Source organism: Leuresthes tenuis, unplaced genomic scaffold (assembly GCF_036924035.1).
Source record: "Leuresthes tenuis unplaced genomic scaffold, fLeuTen1.0.hap1 SCAF_14, whole genome shotgun sequence".
Taxonomy (NCBI): domain Eukaryota; kingdom Metazoa; phylum Chordata; class Actinopteri; order Atheriniformes; family Atherinopsidae; genus Leuresthes; species Leuresthes tenuis.
In genome coordinates this window covers 2180971-2204316 of record NW_027325368.1, presented here as the reverse complement: position 1 = coordinate 2204316, position 23346 = coordinate 2180971, and the positions used below count along the sequence as shown (strand labels likewise).

General features: G+C 43.6%; 2 protein-coding genes across 2 annotated transcripts; one reads left to right on the top strand and one right to left on the bottom strand.

Annotated features, from left to right (window-relative positions):
- The first annotated feature begins 1128 nt into the window (after nt 1-1128).
- LOC140269124 (uncharacterized) lies at nt 1129-6144 on the top strand. The gene is made up of 2 exons (XM_072364146.1): nt 1129-1235; nt 1538-6144. The coding sequence occupies exons 1-2, from the start codon at nt 1136-1138 to the stop codon at nt 6142-6144; spliced, it is 4707 nt and encodes a 1568-aa protein (XP_072220247.1). The 5' UTR covers nt 1129-1135.
- Nucleotides 6145-13168: 7024 nt separating this feature from the next.
- LOC140269121 (uncharacterized) lies at nt 13169-22987 on the bottom strand. Its single transcript, XM_072364144.1, has 2 exons — nt 22881-22987; nt 13169-16878 (listed from the first exon to the last, which is right to left on the bottom strand). Exons 1-2 carry the CDS (start codon nt 22978-22980, stop codon nt 13169-13171), a joined length of 3810 nt encoding a protein of 1269 aa, XP_072220245.1. The 5' UTR covers nt 22981-22987.
- Between the last annotated feature and the right edge of the window lie 359 nt (nt 22988-23346).

The window sequence follows — 23346 nt, the reverse complement described above, 5'->3', positions numbered from 1 at the left end:
TATAAGCTATTAACAAGCCCTTTACCACAGTTAAAGCTGAGTCTTTCCTGTCACACACAAACTTTGAATGATGTGTGTGTGACGCTGTATGGCTGAGTTACAAGGCCTCCAATGTGAGGCAGTTTGGGGCTCTTCGAGCCCTCTTTTAGGCCTTCTCCATTCATTTTCCCATTGACAATTTGCCCGCTTTTTCCCATTTATCAACTATTCCTTTCGAGTAATGAGAGAGAAAAGTAATAGCACACTTCTGCCCATCGGCGCGCACGCAGCCATGTATTTTTTATTTTAGTCGGGCCTTCGCTGCGGGACGAGTAGCGCGCCGAAAAACGTGACGGAAGCGGGAGAATAATAAGTATGAGCAATAGTAATATGTGTGCCCTGCCTTTGGCATTGGCACCCATAATGAATAAGTTGTCCATTGCTTTGCATGCTGTGCATCACGACCAAGACAAAACCTCTGGTGCTGACCAGCTGGATGTTTGCAGAGAGAAGGCCATCACCTGTCTGCAGGTGTTCATGCTTTTGAGCTCCTCATCACAGATGCTGGATGTGTCGTTCAGAGTAAAGCATGGAGATGGAGTCATTATACTCTGTATGCCAGCACAGGCAACATGAAATGCTTTGAATGTAGGGATTTGAGCCGCAAGCGGGCAGCTTTCCCTCATAAAGTGCCCGAGGAGCAGATTGCTGAAACCTCCAAAGGTGCTGACGCTGCACCGGGGAGGATCCCCTCCCTCCTTGATACAGTTCAGATGAAGTTCAGACAACTGGACGACCTCGAGTCAGATAAGACTAAGATAAGAGCATTGATAAGGAAAACACTGTGTTCAAAGTTCTCTGTACGACGTTAGGCAGGATGTCCTACTTCAGGACACATTTATGTGACAGCAATTTTTTTAATTCCTTTAAGTAGATTATGTTCCAAACTTTCAGGAATTATACCTCCGAGGCTGTCCCACAGTCCCTCTCTGGTAGTGTCTGCTTATGCTGATGATATCGATGTTTCTCAACAATCAGAAGGATGTGGAATATCTGAGTAAAAGTCAGACCTTTATCCTCGGTAAAGGTGAACTGGGATAAAAGTACAGTACAGGCAATAATAATAATACATTTATTTTGCAGCCAAGACCACAAGATGGACTCTGCAGCCAGAAAAACAATAGAAGCTGCAGCGCTCGGCCGGCCATTCGGCCTTGGGATGCTGTACGACTGCCGTCAGGACTCACTCGTTCCTGGTAAGGATTCACATGTAATCACTAAATACATTAAAGCAAAGCACAAAGTCCTCCAACACATTGCAATGAGACTTCGTCATTTACTGATGCAACGATATCACTTGCTTATGATTAAAAAACAAAACTACTTGGTTCGAGTAAAAAAAAAAGGAAGAGAATACTGAACTGAGGGTGTTCTCAGTACAGAACAAAGAAGACTTCTAGTCTAGTCTTTTTTTTACTCTGCATCCCCCATCACTCTTTTATTTCTTTTCTGTGTCTTCAATAAAAGATCTTTTAACATTTCCTTTGTGTTTTAACAGGACTGACGCTGTGGGACTGCAAAGACCTGGAAAAAGATCAAAGGGAACGACCACAACCGAACAGTGACTTTCAGATAGTTGCGTCTGAGTCAATCGATGATAAATCTTCTGCCCTAAATGTTGACGCGTCTCTGAAAGCAAGTTTCTTGGGTGGAATGGTTGAGGTTGGAGGATCAGCCAAATACTTGAATGATCAGAAAGCATCAAAGAATGAGGCCAGAGTAACACTGAAGTACAAAACTACGACCAAGTTTCAGGAACTGTCGATGAGTCATCTGGGAAGAGGAAACGTGAAGCATCCTGATGTATTTGAGGCAGGCTTAGCTACACATGTTGTCACAGGTATTCTTTATGGGGCACAAGCCTTTTTCGTCTTTGGCTGTGAAAAGTCTGAAAAAGAAAGCCGTCAGGATATTCAGGGTAACTTGCAAGTTATGATCAAAAAGATTCCCTGCCTTTCTATAGAAGGTAAGGGTAAACTTTCCATGAAAGATGAAGACGCTGAAAAGGTTGAGAAGTTCTCCTGCAAATTCCATGGAGACTTTCTACTTGAGAAAACTCCAACAACCTTCCAGGATGCTGTAGAAGTCTACCAGAGTCTGCCCAGGCTGCTGGGAGCCAACGGAGAAAACGCTGTACCAGTGCAGGTCTGGCTGCTCCCGCTGACAAATTTAGATTCTAAAGCTGCTAAACTTGTACGTCAGATCAGTGTACGGTTAGTTCAACAAGCACAGCGGGTCCTGGAGGACTTCAGTGAGCTGGAAATGAGATGCAATGATGTCCTGAACACCCCCGCTGCACAGCAGTTCCCACAGATTGTCAAAAAGATTAAACGTTTCAAAGAAATGTGTGCTGAGTTTAAACTGGAGTTTCAACGAATTCTAGCAACTAAACTTCCATCAATCCGAGGAGGAGGAGAAGAAGAAGCTGTGCTGGCAGAGGTCCTGAAGAAGAAACTTTCTTCTCCGTTTAACAGCAACAGTCTGAGTGAGTGGATGGACTGTAAAGAGAGAGAAATGTACACCATGATGTCTTTCACCAACAAGATGAAAAACACAAAAATCCTCCCATCTCAGAGTGATCTGCACAAAGAGGTTCTCAGTGTAGAACATGCTCTGTGCTTTGTCTTCACCTCGGTGGGAAGCGATGAACCGTACCTCTCAGCTTTATCAGAGTACCTGAAAGGAACCCAACCAGCTGATCCTCAGGATCCGAACACTCCTGATGTGGAGAAGGAACAGTGGTACGCCTCAAAGGAAGTGATGGATGGAATGATTCACAAAGTGAAGCTCTTCAGTGATTTTGCAGAAGCCAACAAGGAGAACAAGAACGTAAAGTTCCTGACAGCAGGTTTAACAGATAAAACACACAAAGGTTCAACCATCTACCTTTATAAAGACGGCTCCTCTGTCAGTGAGAACTTTGAGCCTCCTTCAAAGCCTGAAAGTGTGACAGCAGCTGACATAAAGCATCACAGTGTGACTCTGAAGATTTCTCCTCCCAGATATGGAGCAGAGAGCATCACCTCCTACTCTGTGGAGTTCTGTGTCAGAGGAGAGGATGGATGGAGACAGGAGGAGGGGACAAAAGCTGGAGAAGCCACAGTGAGCGACCTGAGGCCAAACACAGAGTATGTGTTCAGATGCAGAGCAGTGACCTCAGCGGGTGTTGGACCTGCCTTCGTCAGTGATCCCATCAGAACTTCACCCTGCAGCCCTCCTGGAAATCTTCACGCTGAAAGCAGCCTGTGTGAAATATCAGTTAGCTGGGAGAAACCTGCTGAGGTCGGACAGGATGTCCAGATTGTCTATTACACGGTTAAGTACGCAGCAACAGAGGAGGGAGTGAGTGAAGAGGATCTTCAGTGGAAGCAAATAAAATCCGAAACCCAAACCGTGATCGTTTCAATGCTGCAGTCGGACACAGAATACGCAGTCCGGGTCGTGTGTGATTGTGGAGAAGCTGGCAGAAGCAAAGAAAGTGTCTCTGTTGTCTGCAGAACACCTGATACATACCTGCTGCTCCTGAATGAAATTCTGCATGACTTCCCTGATCTGGAGACCAAAGGGAATAAAGCGCTTCGATCCACCACCGTTCGACAGTTTCCTCAGATCGGAGAGAAACTGGAAACTTTTAAATCGCTGTGCATGAAATTCAAGCCAGTGCTGCTACAGAAGCTGAGAGAGAAAGTTTCATTGGTTCTGAGCCGAGCAGAGAAGGAGTACGCCATCATGAGCATGTTGGAAATGAGGAATACCTCTTCTTTCAGTGAGACAAACCTGAGGATGTGGATGGATGCCAAGGAGAAGGAAATCCAGGTTGTTCAGTCTACAGCCAACGAGATGAAAAACACTGAGATCATCCCTTCAAAAGATGTGTTTGAGGAGAAAATGAACAGCACAAAGTATGTTCTGAGCTTTGTTTTCACTTCACTGGGTGATGCTGAAGTCTACCTCTCTGCTTTAGCAGACTTCACAAACCAATCAGATGTAGAACGTCCTCCTGGTCCACAAACTGATCTTACTAAGTGGGAACCATGGTTCAAAGAAAAAGGGGGTGAAATGAGTCAAAAAGCGACGCTCTTCAGTGATTTTGCAGAAGCCAACAAGGAGAACAAGAACGTAAAGTTCCTGACAGCAGGTTTAACAGATAAAACACACAAAGGTTCAACCATCTACCTTTATAAAGACGGCTCCTCTGTCAGTGAGGACTTTGAGCCTCCTTCAAAGCCTGAAAGTGTGACAGCAGCTGACATAAAGCATCACAGTGTGACTCTGAAGATTTCTCCTCCCAGATATGGAGCAGAGAGCATCACCTCCTACTCTGTGGAGTTCTGTGTCAGAGGAGAGGATGGATGGAGACAGGAGGAGGGGACAAAAGCTGGAGAAGCCACAGTGAGCGACCTGAGGCCAAACACAGAGTATGTGTTCAGATGCAGAGCAGTGACCTCAGCGGGTGTTGGACCTGCCTTCGTCAGTGATCCCATCAGAACTTCTGGAAAACGGCTCAGTGATGCTGTCAGAAAAAAAAGCAAAAAGCTGGAACCACAGACAGGTTCTCCACCAGCTCATTTACTTCCACTGACAGAAATAAAGATATATATAAATAATACAAAAGGATGCAGGTGTTTCAGTTATGGGAAGGAATCCAGAAAACCTAACCGCACCATCATGGTTCTCGGAGCCACTGGTGCAGGGAAGTCGACTCTGATCAACGGGATGATAAATCACATCCTTGGTGTTGAATGGGAGGACTCATATCGGTTTGTGTTAGTTAATGAGGATCAGTCAAAGTCTCAGGCTCACAGCCAGACTTCTGAAGTTACTGTGTACAAAATCAATCACCAGGAGGGTTTCAGAATAGAAACCTCACTGACCATCGTGGACACTCCAGGCTTTGGAGACACCAGAGGCATAGAAAGAGACGCAGAGATCACAGAGCAGCTACGTAATCTCTTCTCTACTGAGCTCGGTGTCACTGAGATCGATGCTGTGTGTGTTGTAGCTCAGGCTTCTTCAGCTCGATTTACACCAAGACAGAAATATGTGTTTGATTCAGTGCTCTCAATCTTTGGCAAAGATGTAGCAGAAAACATCAGGATTCTGGTGACGTTTGCAGACGGCCAGCAGCCACCAGTTCTACAGGCGATCAGAGAGTCTGGTGTTCCGTGTCCTGAAGGAAAAGATGGACTTCCAGCTCACTTCAAATTCAACAACTCAGCATTGTTTGCAGAGAACAGATCAGCTGCAGCAGGCAGCATGAGTGAGGATGACTCAGATGGAAATGAAAGCTTTGATCAGATGTTTTGGAACATGGGGACAAAAAGCATGAAGAGATTTTTTGCTGCTCTAAATCTGATGGAAACCAAAAGCTTGACACTGACAAATGAGGTCCTGAGAGAGAGAAAACAGCTCGAGGTCTCAGTTGAGAGTTTGCAGGAGCAGGTCAGACTTGGTTTAGCCAAGCTGGAGGAGATAAAAGAGACGGACGAAAAACTCAGAAATAAGAAATTTGAGTTCAGTTTTGAAGTCAGTGTCATGAAGCCCTTTCAACAGGATATCTCAGCTACTGGTAATTACGCCACTAACTGTCAGATCTGCGGTTGTACTTGTCACTTTCCCTGTGGTATACCAAATGATGCTGATTTAAGAAGGTGTCCTGCCATGGATACAAATGGAAACTGCACTGCATGCCCAGGTAAATGTAACTGGGATGTACATTTTAATCAGAAGTACAGATGGGAATATAAAGAGGTTAAAGAAAAACGAACAATAAAAGATCTGGAGAAAAAGTACAAAACAGCCAGGGGGGAGAAGATGACTGTGCAGCAACTGATGGAAAAGCTGAAGGCTGAATATGATGATTTACAGCTTAAAGTGATGAACCTGGTGAAGGAATCTGCTGAGTGTCTGAACAGACTTAAGGAGATAGCACTGAGGCCAAATCCTCTCTCTACTCCAGATTACATCGACATGATGATTGAAGGCGAGAAATCAGAGGCCAAACCAGGCTGGAAGAAAGTAGTTCAGTCACTGATGGAGATGAAAGAAAAAGCAGAGTTCATGATGAAAGTAGAGAAAGGAGAGAATCCTTTATGGCGTTCATAAATGTGCCTCCACCAATGTGACCCAACAGAGAGGAACAAGAGAGCTGAAGCAGGGACATTAGAACCAAGACGAGACCCAAAGTGATTAAAACCGAAGCTGAAGCAAAGATGAGTGTAAACACAGAGCAGAACATAGCAGCAACTTGCCTGGAACAAAAGGAAGGAGAGACTGAAACTAACCAAGACCAAAGCCAGATCAGCACAGTGAACTCAGATGAAGAGGAGGCAGAAACTGACACAGACAAAGATAGTGAGACACCAACCAAGATTAAGACCCAATTTGATGAAATCTAAACTGAGATTAAGACTTTCATTGCGTGTTTGTTTCTTCTTAAAGTCACATTCAGCTTTAAGGTAACCGACTCACCAGCATGTCCTCCAGCAGTTTCTTTACATGCAGCAGCATTAAGCTCCATTCAGTTATAGATCCAGCTGAACTGATCTGGTCCTCTCTTCTGCTCTGGACTCTGGTTGAATACAGAGAATTTATTGGATATTTGGCTCTTTGATCCAAGCAGGAATCTGATCTGTTGGAACAGCCAAAGCTGAAATTTAAATGAGTAAATTCCTGATATATCGTATACCGCAGTGACTGTTTAATGACGATGTTTTGAAGACTGGTTTCCCTGCAGAGACCAGAGATTTATGTTGTTTTTATTACTTACGTAACACTTAAAATGTATAAAAGGGAACACGAGGGGATTTAAACACATTGTGAACATTTTGAACTTTCATTGTAATTAGGCATGCACCGATCCGATTTTTTTCACCTCCGATACGATGCGATATCTGAGGTTTAGTATCGGCTGTTATCGACACGATACAGAAAAACAGCGTGGAATTAAGGTAAAAAATGGTCATTTTCATTGTGTGGAACGTGCCAAACTGGCGATATGGATCGGCCAATTCTCACCGATACCCGATCTAAAATTTTATTCGATATCGGTATAGATATCCGATCCAAATATCGGATCGTGCATCCATCATTTTAATCCTTTAACTTTTATTTTATTGTAATCTTTGAACTCTTTTATAAACTCTCCTCCTGTCCTTTATCCTTGTTAGAAAAGCAGCAGGATAATGTGATACCATAAAAACACTTGTGTGTAAATTTAGTGCTGTTGGCTGAAATGGTAGATATTAAATATTATATTTTCTGTCCTGATGTGTTTTGATGGCCGTTTACTTCTTCCACAGTGCAAAAGAAGATAAATTGATATTTTTGGATTAATTTCTGTCATATCTGAAGGTATAAATACTTACAAGTTTATTCAATTGGAAATCTTGTTTATATTATTAGTTTCTCTTTATGTTCAAATGTATATATTAATATGTAATGCGATGTTGAGCTAATACTGGTGAATATGTATGAGTTGTTTGGGATTGTTCTTTTTGTAACTACTGTTTAACAATCACTTTTTGTGGTAATTGTCTGAAATAAATTCTGATTCATTCATTCATGTTTCAGGACACAATAAAAAAACTAATTTGGTCCTTACTGTCAGGGCCACAGGACACAAATGCAGGGTCTTTTCAAGGCAAAAAGTGTCTATTGATAATAAACAGGTGGAGGATCTCCAGACAGCGCAAACAAAGGGCTGTGAAACTCCTAAAGAACTCTCTTCAGTAACTATGCTTGAGGAGAGTGCCGCTATGAAAATGATCCAAATCAAAACGCTCTCCACTCCAGGTTCCTCCTATGTAAGGCTATGAAAAGATAACAAAATAAACGTCCACGCTCTCCAAAGCTCACTCTTAAAAAAGAGGCACTATCAAACTTAACATTAACTTTGGGTCAAAGCTGAAGTCTGAGAGTCTGCATTCTCTCAAGCACACCTTCTGTTTGCATGACAAGTGTAGAAAACACAAACACGGGTGAGCTGTCCCTCAGCTGCTTCCTTCAAACACTGCAGAACCTCTGCTGTGTGATGCTGCCCTCTGGTGGCTGTTACGCTGCACTGCACCTCTGAAATCCAGCTTTAGTCTGCTGGGATCAGCTGACAATAATGTCAGACCTGAGGTGTGTTTGATCAGGAATATCAGAGTCTGACTATTTCTGGTACTTTTCAGGTTTTCAGCATTCTCATGAACCTTTCTGCTCTGAAAGGAGCCACATTCTGGTTATTTTATTCTTCACAGCAGCTGCACAACTGAGTGCATTTCTGTGACTGTTGTCCATCTGTAAGAATACAGTCTTCATGAAGGTCTGACAATGTGAGTTTCTGGCTGATTTTCTAAAGTGCATAGAGGGGGTTCAGGTTTTTCCACAGAAACGTTTGTGTTCCTTTGGATAACAAGGATATGTGTTTGTTTCATGGTTTAACATGTGAGAGGTGGACAAACACAACTGTAACTGAGGCTCCACCTTGTGGAAAGGAAGGTAATAATCTGTGTGTCAGGCATCCAGCTGCACAAATGTTCAGCTGTGGGTACTGGACCCAGTTAATGTGCTCTGAGTCTGTTAATGGGAAAATCTTATTCCAGATTACAGATGAACGTTAATCCAGGTGTGAAATGTTCCTTCATTTCCGATGGAACAATAATAATGATAATGATTAATTTATTTATAGAGTCATTTCCTGGGAAGAAAGACACAGAAAAAAGAGGAAAAACAGTCATTAAAGCATTTGACTTCGTAAAAGAAAGATTTGAGTTAATCAGTTAGAACAAGACCTCAGAGGAGGGTAAAACCTGACTGGAACTTGCCTGTTAACATCAGGCTTTTCCACAAGTTGACGCACAGCTCCCCAACATCTGACCCATGTGACCTCCAGAGGACCAATCCCCTGAGATCGCAGTGACCACATGGTTCCATATCGCCTCACGGGTTCAGTTAGATAACTTGATCCTGTTTCATTTAAAATTTTTAAGTTAACAGCAGCCCTTTAAAATCAGCTCAAACCTGAACTGGAGCCAAAGAGGAGAAACAGGCACAGGAGTCATGTGAAGTTACCAAATGTGAGCTGCAACCCTCTAAAGATTTTCTGCTGTGGTTCAGTACGGAGCACTGAAACTGCCATAATCCAGAATAAATACAAGGATGTATGAATAGTAAATAAAAAAGTTTATATGTTGATAAATGCAACTAAAATTAAATAAGATGTTTGTAAAATAATTGAATGTGACATTAATACATTTTTCTGATGTTATTGTAATTTAATTTAATTTAGCTTGCTGCTATTCATTTACTCTGCCTCTCAGTTTTTACTTTTATTCCATCTTTATATTTTTATTTACAAGGAAATAAGGCCTAAATTTCTATCAGATATCAAAATCACTTCACAACAGAGTTAAACTCATGATTTATCCATTTCAACACTAGAACTTTGGTTTCTTCAGACTTGTAGTTTCTTCCCTCAGAGAGCCTCTGCAGAACTGTAGCTGTAACAGTTATTATGGGTGCCAATGCCAAAGGCAGGGCACACATATTACTATTGCTCATACTTATTATTCTCCCGCTTCCGTCACGTTTTTCGGCACGCTACTCCTCCCGCAGCGAAGGTCCGACTAAAATAAAAAACACATCGCTGCGTGCGCGCCGATGGGCAGAAGTGTGCTTGTATTTATCTCTCTCATTACTCGAAAGGAATAGCGGATAAATGGGAAAAAGCGGGCAAATTGTCAATGGGAAAATGAATGGAGAAGGCCTAAAAGAGGCAGTTTGGGGCTCGAAGAGCCATACAGCCAGACAGCGTCACACACACATCATTCAAAGTTTGTGTGTGACAGGAAAGACTCAGCTTTAACTGTGGTAAAGGGCTTGTTAATAACTTATACAGCTTTGACACAACGGCAGTTTACGTTTTAGGTGTCCAGAGGAGGTTGTCTCATGTCGGTTACACTGTAACTGTCACTCTAAAAATCTTTAAAAAAAAATTTCTCGAACAAATTCCTCTCACGTCCAAAATATCTGCCTGATCTGGATGAATTATATATCAAAACGTAGGTATTTTAGTTTTCTTTCACCCAATGTGACTGTCATTGAGCTTGGCCTCACAGATTTCTCACAAATCACCTCTGAGCGCAGAGAGGATAAAGGAGCCACGGGGGTAGAAGAATAAAAATGACACCGCTGGCTTCCCCCGTCCCTTCTGGCGCTCACGGTGAAATAATTATTCGTTAACGACTTCTACTTTTCGAACAGCGAGCGTTTGTTCCAGACTTGTGCCTCAAAATGAAAACCCCATGATTTTAAGGGGACAAAGTGAGGTGCAGATTTGACAGTTGAAAGTTGGCAGTCACAGCTGTTGCCCATAGCAACTAATGCTGACCACATCCAAGATGGCTGCCCTGTTCTATCACAGCTGATGAAGCCAGAGCCAAGATGGCTGATGAAGGCAGAGTAAACATAGCAGCAGAAGGGCAGCAGCAGGGCAGCAGAAGGGCAGGAACCGGGCAGCAGAAGGGCAGCAGGGGGGCAGGAGCAGGGCAGCAGCAGGGCAGCAGCAGGGCAGCAAAAGGGCAGCAGAAGGGCAGGAGCAGGGCAGCCGAAGGGCAGCAGCAGAAGTGCAGCAGGGCAGCAGCAGGGCAGGAGCAGGGCAGCAGAAGGGCAGCAGCAGGGCGGCAGCAGAAGGGCAGGGCAGCAGAAGGGCGGCAGCAAAAGGGCGGCAGCAGAAGGGCAGGAGCAGGGCAGCAGAAGGGCAGGAACAGGGCAGCAGTAGGATAGGAGCAGGGTAGCAGAAGGGCAGCAGAAGGGCAGGAGCAGGGCAGCCGAAGGGCAGCAGCAGAAGGGCAGCAGGAGGGCAGCAGCAGAAGGGCAGCAGAAGGGCAGGAGCAGGGCAGACGAAGGGCAGCAGGAGAAGGGCAGCAGCAGCAGGGCAGCAGCAGGGCAGGAGAAGGGCAGCAGCAGGGCAGCAGCAGGGCAGCAGAATGGCGGCAGCAGAAGGGCAGGAGCAGGGCAGAAGAAGGGCAGCAGCAGGGCAGCAGAAGGGCAGGAACAGGGCAGCAGTAGGATAGGAGCAGGGTAGCAGAAGGGCAACAGAAGGGCAGCAGCAGGGCAGCAGAAGGGCAGCAGCAGGGCAGCAGAAGGGCAGGAGCAGGGCAGCAGAAGGGCAACAGCAGAAGGGCAGCAGAAGGGCAGCAGCAGGGCAGCAGCAGGGCAGCCAACATGGTTAAACAGGTTCATGCCAGCTGCTGACGAGACAAATGCGCGCGATAGCGCGCACTAACTCATATGTTTTCATTACTCTCAACACATCAGTTGTGATAACAGCTTCATGGCAGCCCCTGACGACACAAATGCGCGCAATAGCGCTTATTCACTCATATGTTTTCCATTATTCTGAACAGATCAACTGGGCCTTATGTGTCTAAAGCAGGCAGATTTCACCAGAACAAGCCAGAATCTCATATTTCAGACTGGATTATGATCATATAATGGTTGACCTTCAATTTGACCTTCAAGTCTCAGCACATTAACTCATATGTCTCTGTGTGGACGGGCAGCAGCTTGGCACCCATCAAAATTTCTTCAGAAATTTTCTAGTTCTGTTTATTCACCACATGATTGATGTATTTGTGTGGCAAATGTTACGGTTTATGTTCTGTTTCATGTCTTGTCTCGTCATTTCCTGTTTTATTTTGAAAAATCACTGACCTTCCCCTCTCGTTTCAGGTATCTTCCCCTTCCTCCCGTGTCAGACGTCTGATTGTCTTCCCTGATTCCCAAAATGTTTCCACCTGTTCCCCTTTGGTCCCTCATGTGTTCAAATAGTCTGCGTTTCCCTTGTCTTGTGCCAGTATGTTGTCTCACTCCATGAGCATCATTACCAGCCCTTTGTCTTGTTCGGTAAACCCACAGATTCATAGAGCCTGTTTTGTAAAGAGTGCGTCTTTTGTTTTATTCCGCCTCGTTAGGAGAGCGTGTCTTCGTTTGTTTAAGTGTTCATAGCATCTCTGTTTCCCTCCTGAGTTGGAGCGGTTTATGTTAGTAACTTTCATAGCTGCGCTCCTTCTCCACAATAGATACGGAGGAGAGCGCTTAGGCTTTCAGAACCTTTTCTTTTGCGCTGCTGGGAGATCGCCCTGCATTGCTGTGAGTTTATTTAAATAAAACCTCTTGGAACCCAATGTTTTTCCATATTACCCTTGAATAAAAAATGTAAACAAACAGTAGTTCTTTACATTACAGGGCGGTGAAAGGATGGAAATAACAAGGTAACAGGAAGGTCATTTAATTTTATTACCACAGCTGTAAAAATAATGGTTACATCATGGTAACAACAGAGCAGAAGTGAAGTTACAGAGTAATAATGGTCCTGAGACCATGAACATTTATAGATGACAACAGGGTAAAACTATTTGGCAGTAGAATGTTAGAAGTAATATGGTGACCAGCTAAAGGTAAGGTTATTATATAGATGTATTATTTCACATTAAACCACCATTTTGGAGCTATGAATAAAAAAAGTATAATTTATGTCCAGCACACTCTACCTGTTATCACATCTCAATCACATTTGATTAAATATTAAAGCTAAATATTGTTTTCTAACACATCAGATACTGACATCTTCATCAGATTTAAATGTGATTGTTTTAAGGACTTTTCTGACATCTTTTTAAATCAAATAACAGTAAAAATCAGTGAAACTGTCAGATCACACAGAGCAATGAAACACAGAACTGCAATTAGAGAAGCTCACCGTTAAAGGCTGCAGCTGTGTTCTTTATATCAAACCAAGTTCTTCTTAAACATAACGAACAAACTACCAAACCTCACAAAAACATCACTCATGAGTATCTAAGGTATAATTATTGGTTGAATATATTGAAGTTAGATTCCAAATACTACAGTCTAACTGTTCGCCTCATGAAGTCAAAGTCTCCTTTAATCCAATAACAGCTATTTATGATGCAAACCTAATGAATTCATATCTCAGTGCTAGTTGAAAGCATTAATCCTAACATGTCATTTATAACTTGAGTATATTTCTATCATAAGAGTTCTGATTGAGCTGGTTCTGTAAGAACCTCACAGTGGTGCCAACATGTCTGTAGACCCGCTGACTCTGGGAAACTTATCCTTAACGGCCAAAGAAATCTAAAAATCTAGCGAAAAAACCTTTCTTATCTTTCTTCTCCTTTCTTTCCTCCAATAATTCCTCATCTGTTTTTGTGAGTTTGTGTCGTTGAGATACTTTGGAGATGAGGTTTGCGTTGTCCTTCATCTCCTCCAAACACTGGATTCGAGCCCGGTGACCCACCGTGGCCTCTGATTTCTCATCTTCGATCAGCAGCTCGATGTACTCTGGAATGGTCAGAGGGTTGGGACTCAGGGCGATCTCCTGCAGACGATTCATACAGCGGGCAGACTGATCCATGAGGGACATAATCATGTCTTGAAGGCGAACGATCTCTTCCTCCTGCCTCTCCATCAGCTGCTGAGTACTCATCTTTTCTTTGCTAGCTGTTTTGTACTTGTTCTTCAGCTCTTCCAGTGTCGTCTTCTCTTTTTCTTGAACGTACTCCCACCTGTACGTCTGATTGAAATGCACACTCCAGATGCATTTTCCAGGGCAGACAGTGCACATCCCTGTCATATCCATTGACGAACAACCACGTTTGTCGCTGTTATTTGCTATCATACATGGGTAGTGGCACGTTACCGAACATTTCTGACAGTTGGTGATGTAAACTCCCTTTTCAGTGAGCTGTTTCTGGACCGGCTTCATAACATCCACTTCAATCTCAAAGTTTTCGCTTGAAGTCATGATGGCTTCATTGTCTTTGATCTTTTCTTTGGTTTTCTTAATTTGTTCAAGTTTTGCTATTCCAGCTCTAATTTGTGGTTGCAGCCCTCCAATGGCTGTTTCAAGATGCTTTCGTTCTTTTAAAACTTCTTGGGTCATTAGCAGGCTTTTGGTTGTCATTTTACCCAAAGCAGTGAAGAACCTGTCCATGCTTTTGACCCCCATCTTCCAAAACATTTCATCAAAGCTTTTGTCTTCCTCGTCAGACTCTTCATCACAGGTGCTGTCACTGATGCATCTGTTGTCCGCAAACAGAGCCGAGTTGTTGAACTTGAAGTGAACTGGGATCCCAAGCTCATTTTTGGGACACGGAACTCCAGAGATGGAGATGGCCTCAAGAACCGGTGGCTGCTTTCCATCAGCAAAAGTCACCAACATCTCAATGTTCTCTGCCACATCTTTGCCAAAGATGGAGAGAACTGAGTCAAACACATATCTCTGTGCTGCTGTTAGTCGCGCTAAAGAAGCCTGAGCTACAAAACACACAGCATCGATCTCAGTGACTCCATTAGCAGAGGTGAAAAGTCTGTGGATTTGCTCTGTGATCTCCTTGTCTCTTGCTACTCCTCTTGTATCTCCAAATCCTGGTGTGTCCACAACAGTCAGGGAGAAGGGGATTTTAAAGCCATCCTGGTGGTTGATTTTGTACACAGTGACCTCAGAGGTCTGGCTTTGAGCCTGTGATCTCGACTTATCTTCATGAATTACTTTAAATCGGAAGCTGTCGTTCCACTCTACACCAGCGAGATAATTGATCATTCCATTGATGAGAGTAGACTTTCCTGATCCAGTTGCTCCAACGAGCATGATGGTACGATTCTGCCTCAAGCCTTCTTTCCCAAACTTGTATCTCCGGCAGCCATCTACATCTAGATCTTCTTCTACCAGAGGAAGTTTGTAAACTGGAGGGAAATCTGAGTTTATATCTTTGCTTTTATGTTTGAGGAATTCGGCAAAACGTGTAAATTCACGCTTTGATGTGCAGACATTAATGGTGGTGCTTTCCCTGCTTTTGCCATCTGCACCACAGTCAACTCTGACCCTGACTGCATATTCTGTCTCTGACTGAAGTGATGAAATGATCGCCTTTTCACCTCTTGACATTGTTTGGTTCCACTGGAGATCTTCTGCTTTTGAACCATCAGCTGTTTCCACAAACTCCACAATGTACCCTATAATCTGAACATCCTGTCCGACCTCAGCAGGTTTCTCCCAGCCAACTGATATCTCACATGAGTTTGAATCTACTTGAAGATTTCCAGGAGGGCTGCAGGGTAAAGTTTTAATGGGATCACTGACTACGAAGGCAGGTCCAACACCCGCTGAGGTCACTGCTCTGCATCTGAACACATACTCTGTGTTTGGCCTCAGGTCGCTCACTGTGGCTTCTCCAGCCTTTGTCCCCTCCTCCTGTCTCCATCCATCCTCTCCTCTGACACAGAACTCCACAGAGTAGGAGGTGATGCTCTCTGCTCCATATCTGGGAGGAGAAATCTTCAGAGTCACACTGTGATGCTTTATGTCAGCTGCTGTCACACTTTCAGGCTTTGAAGGAGGCTCAAAGTCCTCACTGACAGAGGAGCCGTCTTTATAAAGGTAGATGGTTGAACCTTTGTGTGTTTTATCTGTTAAACCTGCTGTCAGGAACTTTACGTTCTTGTTCTCCTTGTTGGCTTCTGCAAAATCACTGAAGAGCTTCACTTTGTGAATCATTCCATCCATCACTTCCTTTGAGGCGTACCACTGTTCCTTCTCCACATCAGGAGTGTTCGGATCCTGAGGATCAGCTGGTTGGGTTCCTTTCAGGTACTCTGATAAAGCTGAGAGGTACGGTTCATCACTTCCCACCGAGGTGAAGACAAAGCACAGAGCATGTTCTACACTGAGAACCTCTTTGTACAGATCACTCTGAGATGGGAGGATTTTTGTGTTTTTCATCTTGTTGGTGAAAGACATCACGGTGTACATTTCTCTCTCTTTACAGTCCATCCACTCACTCAGACTGTTGCTGTTAAACGGAGAAGAAAGTTTCTTCTTCAGGACCTCTGCCAGCACAGCTTCTTCTTCTCCTCCTCCTCGGATTGATGGAAGTTTAGTTGCTAGAATTCGTTGAAACTCCAGTTTAAACTCAGCACACATTTCTTTGAAACGTTTAATCTTTTTGACAATCTGTGGGAACTGCTGTGCAGCGGGGGTGTTTAGGGCATCATTGCATCTCATTTCCAGCTCACTGAAGTCCTCCAGGACCCGCTGTGCTTGTTGAACTAACACTTCACTGATCTGACGTACAAGTTTAGCAGCTTTAGAATCTAAATTTGTCAGCGGGAGCAGCCAGACCTGCACTGGTACAGCGTTTTCTCCGTTGGCTCCCAGCAGCCTGGGCAGACTCTGATAGACTTCTACAGCATCCTGGAAGGTTGTTGGAGTTTTCTCAAGTAGAAAGTCTCCATGGAATTTGCAGGAGAACTTCTCAACCTTTTCAACGTCTTCATCTTTCATGGAAAGTTTACCCTTACCTTCTATAGAAAGGCAGGGAATCTTTTTGATCATAACTTTCAAGTTACCCTGAATATCCTGACGGCTTTCTTTTTCAGACTTTTCACAGCCAAAAACGAAAAAGGCTTGTGCCCCATAAAGAATACCTGTGACAACATGTGTAGCTGAGCCTGCCTCAAATACATCAGGATGCTTCACGTTTCCTCTTCCCAGATGACTCATCGACAGTTCCTGAAACTTGGTCGTAGTTTTGTACTTCAGTGTTACTCTGGCCTCATTCTTTGATGCTTTCTGATCATTCAAGTATTTGGCTGATCCTCCAACCTCAACCATTCCACCCAAGAAACTTGCTTTCAGAGACGCGTCAACATTTAGGGCAGAAGATTTATCATCGATTGACTCAGACGCAACTATCTGAAAGTCACTGTTCGGTTGTGGTCGTTCCCTTTGATCTTTTTCCAGGTCTTTGCAGTCCCACAGCGTCAGTCCTGTTAAAACATAAAGGAAATGTTAAAAGATCTTTTATTGAAGACACAGAAAAGAAATAAAAGAGTGATGGGGGATGCAGAGTAAAAAAAAGACTAGACCCTTTTACATGGAGTCTTTGTTCTGTACTGTGGTGGAAGGTTTTGCGCTTCCTTCCTAATACATCTGATGAGAAATGAAATAGAGACTTCTCCTTTTCTGCCGGCCGGCCAAGTTTTTTATTTTCGCTGCAAGGAAAAGATCGATCCCCAGCATTCAGCGTTTATGGTGTAGAAAGACCCAGGACAAAGGGAAGCCCAAACATTTATACCTGAGGAAGGGGCTTTGTTCTTTGAAACTGCCCCCACCCCCCAGGATATGGTCTTGATGATGATTAAGAAACAGGAGGTTAAAACAATTAGCGTGTCTGGGTGAGACAAATGCTTCTGTTTGTGGGGGTTTCTTCAGCAGTTCTGAGACATAAAATTTATCATCACAGTACTGAGAACACCCTCAGTTCAGTGTGAATAAAATGCAGATTCCACCCGACATCAGAGAGTAATATAGGCATCCTTTGATCAAACTCTTTTTGACAGGTGACCTTTGACGTCTTATCGATCAATCAAATTAATATGACAGGTGACTTTTGTTTGACATCTGTTTGCTGGCATCTGGGGATATGACTTTTGACCTCTTATTGATCGATCAAGCTATTTTGATGTGTGACCTTTGTTTGACATAGATCAGCCATCTGTTGAGGAGGCCTTTGACATCTAAGGAAGGGGGAGTTTATGGCTAGGGTTAAGAATGATTACAGCTAAGGTCAGGAGGTTGTGAGAAATATATTAGTTGAATGTTTAAATAAGAGAAAGGGTTAGGGTTAATAGAAAAGGTTAAGTTGTAGAAGCGGTCAACATTTTAACAGCTTCAAAGACCGGTCCCTGTAAGGTAAAGATGAGAAAATAATTAGATGTATAGGGGGTCGCAAGAATGCAGCACTGCAAGGATTTGGGTGTGGGTGGGGGGTAACAGACATTTGGCTCTCTCTGACCGATCAACTCATACCATGAGACTGAACGTGTGAGGGGGGTCACAAGAATGCATCATACTGTGGCATTGAGCAGAGGATGGGGTGTTTATAGCAAATAGAGGTAGGTTTAAATTACACAAAAAGGTTTCCCTCTTAGTTTGCACACATGGTGCATATGGTATCAAGGGTTGATCTACAGAGAATTCACTAATAGACCAGGTTGCCCATAAAGTTTACATCTGGTTCTCTCTGACTGATCAACTCATACCATGAGACTCAACTGCAGGGGGTCGCAAGAATGCATCATACTGTGGCACTAAACAGTAGGAACAAATGGCCAGGGGTCATGAGAATGCAAAGTACAGTGTGGTAAACAGTCTGTGTCGTTGTCTTACTTCGCAAGTAAACAAATGAACATATATGATGTTCACTAGAAAGCATCATACTGTGCGGGAAACATCCTGTGTCTTACTTCACAAGTAAACAGAATCAATACATCTGTTACTAACCGTAGGATGGATGTAGACTAAGTGTGAAGAGCAAATGGGTTAAAATTAGCACTTCAAGAAACTCCCTTATTTCTATAGAGGGGGATATAAGACTATATAGAATGGTTCAGGCATTTACGTCTGGGGCTCAACCGAGGCAGGACAGGAATCATGGACTCTGGTACGCAAAAGTCTCCTTAAAACTTTAAATCTTTAAATCTCTTAGGTCAGTACTTGTAATAGTAAAAAAACAACTTTTCTTTAGGACGGAAAACAAGAGCTGACATCCATACACAACCAACCGGTGGTTCTTTGGCCCTCTTAGGAGTATTCAACAGTGAGTAAAAAGATCTGATGATAAACATATGAATGCGTGTATAATTATATTACCACACCATGACAGAGTGTTCATTTCCAGAGTTGGACGCGAAGGATCTGGATGACTTCATATTGACGCAAGCCGATTATGGTAATGTTTCTTTAACTTTAATAACCTTTAACAAGTAAAATGTTTCAATGAAATAACATCAGATGTAACTGTTTACAGATTTATTAAACAGTGTGGAGCAAGGGCTTCCCCGAAAGAAGAACCCAGCCATGTTTGAGGGAGATTTGACTTCCGTCGCACCGAGCGGGGGAAACGGACTTTCCCTGAATAAATCTCGGCTACGACGAAGACTGCTCCCTTTTCGGGACAATCAGTTTTCAACGGAGTGTCCGAGTGTTACTACAGAGGACGGGAAGCTGGAATCATCAGTGTTACACACACCACCGAGCATACGTTTCTCCCTTCTAATAATACCACGGCCCGAGTCGCCGGTGAGCGGCTTCAACAGCGAGACGGTTGAGGGCGAGGGGACACAGGCTGTCGGTTTACTAGGTTGCATATCGGCGCAGCTATTAGAGGCGCCGGGCCTTGTTAGCGGAGAGGAAGGACCCCTCGCTAAACAGCCTGATCATCACTCTTTGTCAACACGGATGTGACGCATAGGGAGAGAGTGAGGGGGGTAGTGGTTAAAAGAGCGCAGTCTTTTCAGTAGAACTCATATGAACTGCAATGTGTAACCCTCTATAAAATAAGCCATTTGATATATTATTACTGTTCTGTTCACTTTTCCGTGCTGCATTCAACAGGAGCATTACATGGTAACATCTATGCATATTTCACATAGTGTATACTTAAGCAGGGTTTTTTATTTATTTATCTATTTTTATGCTATTAAACTGTGTTTCAATTTGACAGTTCCTGTGACAGGTCCCGTGAGGTCCGTGGTAAAGAATCGAAGGTGCATTAGAGTGCACATCAGACTGTTGCTTGTCCGAGGGTTAATGAGAGGTACAGTTTCTTTCTCTACTTAAAAAAAAAAGAATTATTATTATTATTATTATTGATATTATAATTTTTTTATTATTTATTTATTTATTTATTTTTAAAGCATTCACAATCACGGAACTAGGTATATTTAAAATACTTTTATGGTTATTTCTCCTTCATCCACAGAGGCCGACCTGTCGATAGAACGGATAAGTCCTACAATTCGGCCCGACCCTCGTCTGTGGAGGAAAAGAAACGCTACCATCCGACGTGAAAAATCAAGAGCTCGGGCATTCATGAGAAGTAGTGAGATTCTTATACAGAAAATTAACCGTGACTTGAAGGTGATTTGAAGTAAAGTAAATGTGTGTATATATATAAGTAGATATCTTATCCCCTCTTAGCCATTCTCAATTCTGTGTAAAGATGGATAATCAAGCAGGCAGAGCTGTGCCGGCTGTAATATCCGAGGCTGTTGGAAATTTGGAAATTGTGTGTGGAATTACTTTACACTGCTGGAGTATGCGCTCCTTAATGTCGATTATCAGTCATCTCCTACGAATATTGAAGAAGATGAAAATGATGAAATTGACGTGTTACGCGAATTAGAATCATCAATCCTGAATTTAAACGGGCCTCCGCCACCCGCCCTGAGTTTGCAAAATGAGTCACCGAATATTGTCTCACCAAATCCAGCTCCTTGTGTCACATCACTAGATACAGCCTCAGCGAATAGTGCTTCTCAAACTTCAGCATCAGATACTGTCTCACCAAATCTTATTTCTTTACCTTCTCCAGCTGCAGCAGAACGAACTCGACAGCATGGTAGGGGCTTGAATCAGGAGAATGTAGCCGTCCCTGAACAGAATCAGAGAGATACAGCTCCACCGATTGGGGGCTTGAATCAGGAGAATGTAGCCGTCCCTGAACAGAATCAGAGAGATACACCTCCACCGATTGAGCGTGAACGTTTCAATTGTCTTGAAATAAGACGTCCCGTCACAATACCGCCTCCGTGCCCTGATATAATGCCCAACATCGCTGATGTCGTCCAGCTAGAATTAGTAGGTGAGAGTATTTCTCAACACATTACCGTTTCTGTCACAGACCAGTCTGATGTAATCCTGAAAGCCTTTCTGGACTTTTTAGACGAGTTAACTCAATCGAATGCAGAGATTGCCTCTGATACTAACCTGGAGTTAGTCCTCCAGGTAGTAAGAAACCCTACAGGGGGCGCCAAACGGAAGGCTTCAAAAACCTTAGAATGCAAATTAATCCATAAGAAAAAACGTCACTTGTACATTACAGATAATTGTGACAATCAGCTCTGCTTCGCCATCAGACTCGCGCACGTCTCCGGCTCTAAATTTACCGATGGCTTTGGCCCAGGCGAGAGAGTGGCAGCGTCCGGCAGACGCCTGTATCTTTCAGTGATGTTGGAAAATTTGAAGAAAATCCTAAACAGAAAAATTGTGGTGTTTCACAGAACTAAGGGTGATCGAGCTCTGTGTAAATTTGAGACTGATTTCAGAGATCGATCAAGCCCTCTCCTTCTGTTATTACTCCAAAACCATTACTATGGAATAAAAAACCTCAAAGGATTTTTAGGGTCGAGGTACATTTGCGAGCACTGCTACACCAGTTACAATGAGCCACACTCACACTACTGTCCTGGTTACTGACCTGTGTGTTGCGACTCATCATGTACAAATCAAGAGCTCAGTCCTGTATTTTGTGGCGATTGCAACAGAAGCTGTCGTAACTCGTCGTGCTTCAACAGACACAAAGAACCTCGTGAGAGACCCCGAGCCAGAATGCAAGTGAGTGATTGTGATCTGATTAAAAGGTGTCCGACGTGTAAGAGATTTTATCACGTTGCGATGACTAAGGTAAAAAAAACCCACGTGTGTGAAGGTTTAAAATGTACAATCTGTGGTGAGAAACTGACCACCGGTTCTACAGCAACTCTCAGTGGACACCAGTGCTACATTCAGCCTAGCAGCGCCGACGAACGGCTTGACGAAAAACTGATCTTTTACGATTTTGAATCCTTAGTTGGTCAGAACGATGTGCATGTCCCCTTCTCTGTTTTACAGACTGTGATTATGGTTTGAGATTCATCGATAGTCTGTCATTCCTGGCTATGAAACTGAGTATGATGCCGAAAGCATTAGGTTTCAATGATCATACCAAAGGTTTCTTTCCCCACAGATTCTCTTCAGAACAGAATTAGAAATATGTGGGGCCTTTTCCTTCACCGAGTTACTACTCTGTAGAACTCATGAGCCCCAGTGAGCAGAGAGAGTTCTACAGATGGTATGGTGGAGTGTTTAAAGGCACCTTTAACTTTCGTGAACAGAGCATGCTTTACTGCAAAAATGATGTAGATATACTCTTCAAGGGGTGTGTCAAATTCCGCGAGAAATTCTTTAACGAGACGCGCGTGGAGCCCCTGAAATGCATCACGATCGCGTCGGCCTGTATGAAGGTTTTTACCACCAACTTTCTGCAGCCTAAATCCCTGGCGATACCTTCACCCTTTGATTACAGTCAGCAGAGTAAGACCTTCTCAAACGCATCCATCCAGTGGTTGGAGTGGTTAGCGTTTAGCAGAGGGATTGAGATTAGCCACGCGTTAAACACAGGGGAAAAGGGAATCGGTCCTTATCACGTAGATGGGTATGCGGAAATTGACGGTGTGAGGGTAGCTTTTGAGTTTTACGGCTGTTTCTTTCACGGCTGCCCCGTCTGCCATCTGCCTCAGGACGCATGTCCGCTGAGGAAGGCGCCATTTGAACAGTTCTATGCAGAGACCCGTGAGAGAGAGAGAGTGCTTCAGTCAGTGTATGGTCTTCGTCTGCATATCATGTGGGAGCACAAGTGGACTGAGATGAAAAAGTCCCATCCGGAGGTGATTGAATTTCTCAAGAGCTTTAATGAATGTTCACATTCCTCAAACCACAGCCAGAGGAGATCTGGGCTGGTGGTGCAGGGGCATCGGGTACCACAGTTGCATTTGCGGAGGCTGCCGAATTAATTCTCTTCCTTTTTTTACTCTAACCAAGTAGTTTTGTTTTTTAATCATAAGCAAGTGATATCGTTGCATCAGTAAATGACGAAGTCTCATTGCAATGTGTTGGAGGACTTTGTGCTTTGCTTTAATGTATTTAGTGATTACATGTGAATCCTTACCAGGAACGAGTGAGTCCTGACGGCAGTCGTACAGCATCCCAAGGCCGAATGGCCGGCCGAGCGCTGCAACTTCTATGGTTTTTCTGGCTGCAGAGTCCATCTTGTGGTCTTGGCTGCAAAATAAATGTATTATTATTATTGCCTGTACTGCACTTTTATCCCAGTTCACCTTTACCGAGGATAAAGGTCTCACTTTTACTCAGATATTCCACATCCTTCTGATTGTTGAGAAACATCGATATCATCAGCATAAGCAGACACTACCAGAGAGGGACTGTGGGACAGCCTCGGAGGTATAATTCCTGAAAGTTTGGAACATAATCTACTTAAAGGAGGTTCAATTGCTGTCACTTAAATGTGTCCTGAAGTAGGACATCCTGCCTGACATCCTGCCTAACGTTACATTACATTATGATATAAAGCCATAACCAGGAAGGTGTTTACATGTTCATGTCCATATAATTCT

Excerpts from the sequence above, each read along its gene's own strand:
- LOC140269124 (XM_072364146.1), top strand. The coding sequence starts at position 1,136 with ATGGACTCTGCAGCCAGAAAAACAATAGAAGCTGCAGCGCTCGGCCGG. Across the intron at positions 1,236-1,537 it reads TCAGGACTCACTCGTTCCTG|GACTGACGCTGTGGGACTGC; the intron begins GTAAGGATTCAC and ends GTGTTTTAACAG.
- LOC140269121 (XM_072364144.1), bottom strand. The coding sequence starts at position 22,980 with ATGGACTCTGCAGCCAGAAAAACCATAGAAGTTGCAGCGCTCGGCCGG. Across the intron at positions 16,879-22,880 it reads TCAGGACTCACTCGTTCCTG|GACTGACGCTGTGGGACTGC; the intron begins GTAAGGATTCAC and ends ATGTTTTAACAG.